Raw genomic sequence first — 2,361 nt, forward strand, 5'->3', positions numbered from 1 at the left:
GATCTTATGATAATGGGTCAATTGACGCCTGAGTTAGTAGACTATGATTTAGAGAATTTTGATCTAGGGTATGGATCAAAGTATTTAGAGCGAGGAAGAATGTGAAGCTGATTGTTTTACTATTACGTTATCAGTAAATTAAGAGCTCAACTGGTCAAACTTGGGACTAGGTGTGGTTATTGGGCGGGTCACTGCGGGTCGGTGCGGGTCATGATGTATATTTAGTGGGTCAGGGTCGGGTCGGGTCAGGGCCAATGCGGGTCAGGGTTGGGTAAAAATGAAACGGGCCATTAACGGGCCTTTACCCACATACTTCTATTTAACTGCTCATGTAAATAGGAAACAAAAATACTCCCTTGAACATAAATACTCTTTAAAAACTAATACATTTAAGTGGGAAATATAATACTCAGTATCAAAAGTGGAAAAAATTTTGAAATCCACAAAGTTCAAATTACATTTTAAGTAACCAACTAGCACATGTCCTATCTTGCAATGTCATGAAAATGACGCTAAACACAGAGACTTGGTGTCAGCAAATATTTGAAAACATCAGGCTTCAAAGCCATATCAGAATATCAAGCTTCACAGACATTCGAGAACCTCAGATGTAATCTCAAATTTTCTTGACTAGCTGCTCATGTTACCGCTGAGAGGTTCGACACCTTGATGTAATAGAACCTGATGTAAGCATTAGTATATGAAAGTCTTTCTCATGAGCAAAAGCAAACACCTTCTCATCACTCTTGATTATACCTTCGGGACTGATCTGGAAACAAGAGATGGATGCCACAAGTAAGACTTATTAATTAACAACCTCAAACTAACCCAATAAATGTTTTGCAAAATATAAATGCATTAAACTTGTTCCAATATACAATGTTTACAACAAAATAAGTACATTGCATAATTGAATGGAGTAACTATACACAAATCAACTGACATGCAGCCAGGAATACTAGACATGCGGCTAGGAATACTAGACATACACCTAGAAGAAGCAAGCTGCAAATCTTCACTGTGACTAATGCACTAACTACAAAATATGAGGTATCTTGAGTAATTTGAGACAGTTACTGATAGATAATCCATCAACCCTCTCAACTGACATAAAACAAGAAACCCATACATTAATCTGTGTATACCTAATAAAATAAGCAGAACCTGATCCTACAAAAAGCTTAACCCTGATCCTAATAAAAAACCTGTTAAGCTTGACTTACATTGTTGCTGACATATACAACACAGAGCACGTAACCCCAAGTCATGTCTTGCATTTATCAGAAAACGAAAACAGCAAAATATACAACACCAAGGAACAAACAGAAAAATTGAGAATTGTGATCAAAGCTTTGTAGAAATTACCTAGTATAAAGGGTCTGCATCATAATCCTCTTCTTCTTCAATGATTTCATCTTCAAGTTCACTATCAACCTCTACTTAATTGCTTTTACGATGCCAATCTTGCATACATACTAATGCTTGAATTGTTTTTGACTTTAATGAACTTCGCGATGCTGAAAATTCCAATACTAAATGCAGACTCCGAAGCTACAATACTCACAGGAATAGTCAACAAATCCCGTGCCATCTTAGATACAACTGGATACCTCATAGAACTTTGATGCTAAAACTCCAAAATATCAAGTTGTGAATTTAGTTCTAGAGGATTATCATCAAGATACATCTCAAGTTGTGATTTTCCTACTTGAGATCTTGTACTAGTACCGACAAAATGGTCGTAATCATCAAAGTAGTTTCTAGCTCCGGAAGTACTAGGAGGAGAAGGAGCAACTACAATAGGTGAACTACTAGCATATTGCAACTTATAGTCCTCAAACATTGACATCATAGTTCCCAACACCAGGTTAATTCGTCTTGAGGCCTCTACACTTCCATATAACTTACTAAAACAATATTCCACAAATTTCACTTTGTACCTTGGATCAAGAATAGCAGCACATGACAAGTACAAATTGTAATCCGACCAATACTTATCAAAGTTTTCAAGCATTGGTTTCACCATTTCCTTTAAATAATCATAAGGACCTTTCTCCGCCTCAAGCAAATGGCGATGCACCATCCATGCACATTTAAAATACACATTAGAAGTAGGATAATTCACCACCGAAAACATTCAAGTAACCTCATAAAACAACTCTAAAAAATTGTGAATCACGCTTACTTTTTCCCACTCATCCTCTAAAGGAATATATGATTGAAATGAAGCATGACTAGATCTCAAGTGAAGAAAAACATCTTTGAAGTAAAGAGAAGTGCCAAGCATTTTATATGTGGAATTCCAACGAACACGCATATCAAGGTTCAATTTCCTTTTTACATCAAGGTGAAATATCTTCT

General features: G+C 36.2%; 1 protein-coding gene across 1 annotated transcript; it reads right to left on the minus strand.

Annotated features, from left to right (window-relative positions):
* Nucleotides 1-1,627: 1,627 nt before the first annotated feature.
* On the minus strand, nt 1,628-2,083 carry LOC145575442 (zinc finger BED domain-containing protein RICESLEEPER 2-like). Its single transcript, XM_081633313.1, has one exon. It carries the CDS (start codon nt 2,081-2,083, stop codon nt 1,628-1,630), a length of 456 nt encoding a protein of 151 aa, XP_081489439.1.
* Between the last annotated feature and the right edge of the window lie 278 nt (nt 2,084-2,361).

The sequence above is a fragment of the Chenopodium album genome, chromosome 13 (genome assembly GCF_948465745.1).
Source record: "Chenopodium album chromosome 13, dcCheAlbu1.1, whole genome shotgun sequence".
Lineage (NCBI taxonomy): Eukaryota > Viridiplantae > Streptophyta > Magnoliopsida > Caryophyllales > Amaranthaceae > Chenopodium > Chenopodium album.

Coding starts and splice junctions, on each gene's coding strand:
- LOC145575442 (XM_081633313.1), bottom strand. CDS start 2,083: ATGGTGCATCGCCATTTGCTTGAGGCGGAGAAAGGTCCTTATGATTAT.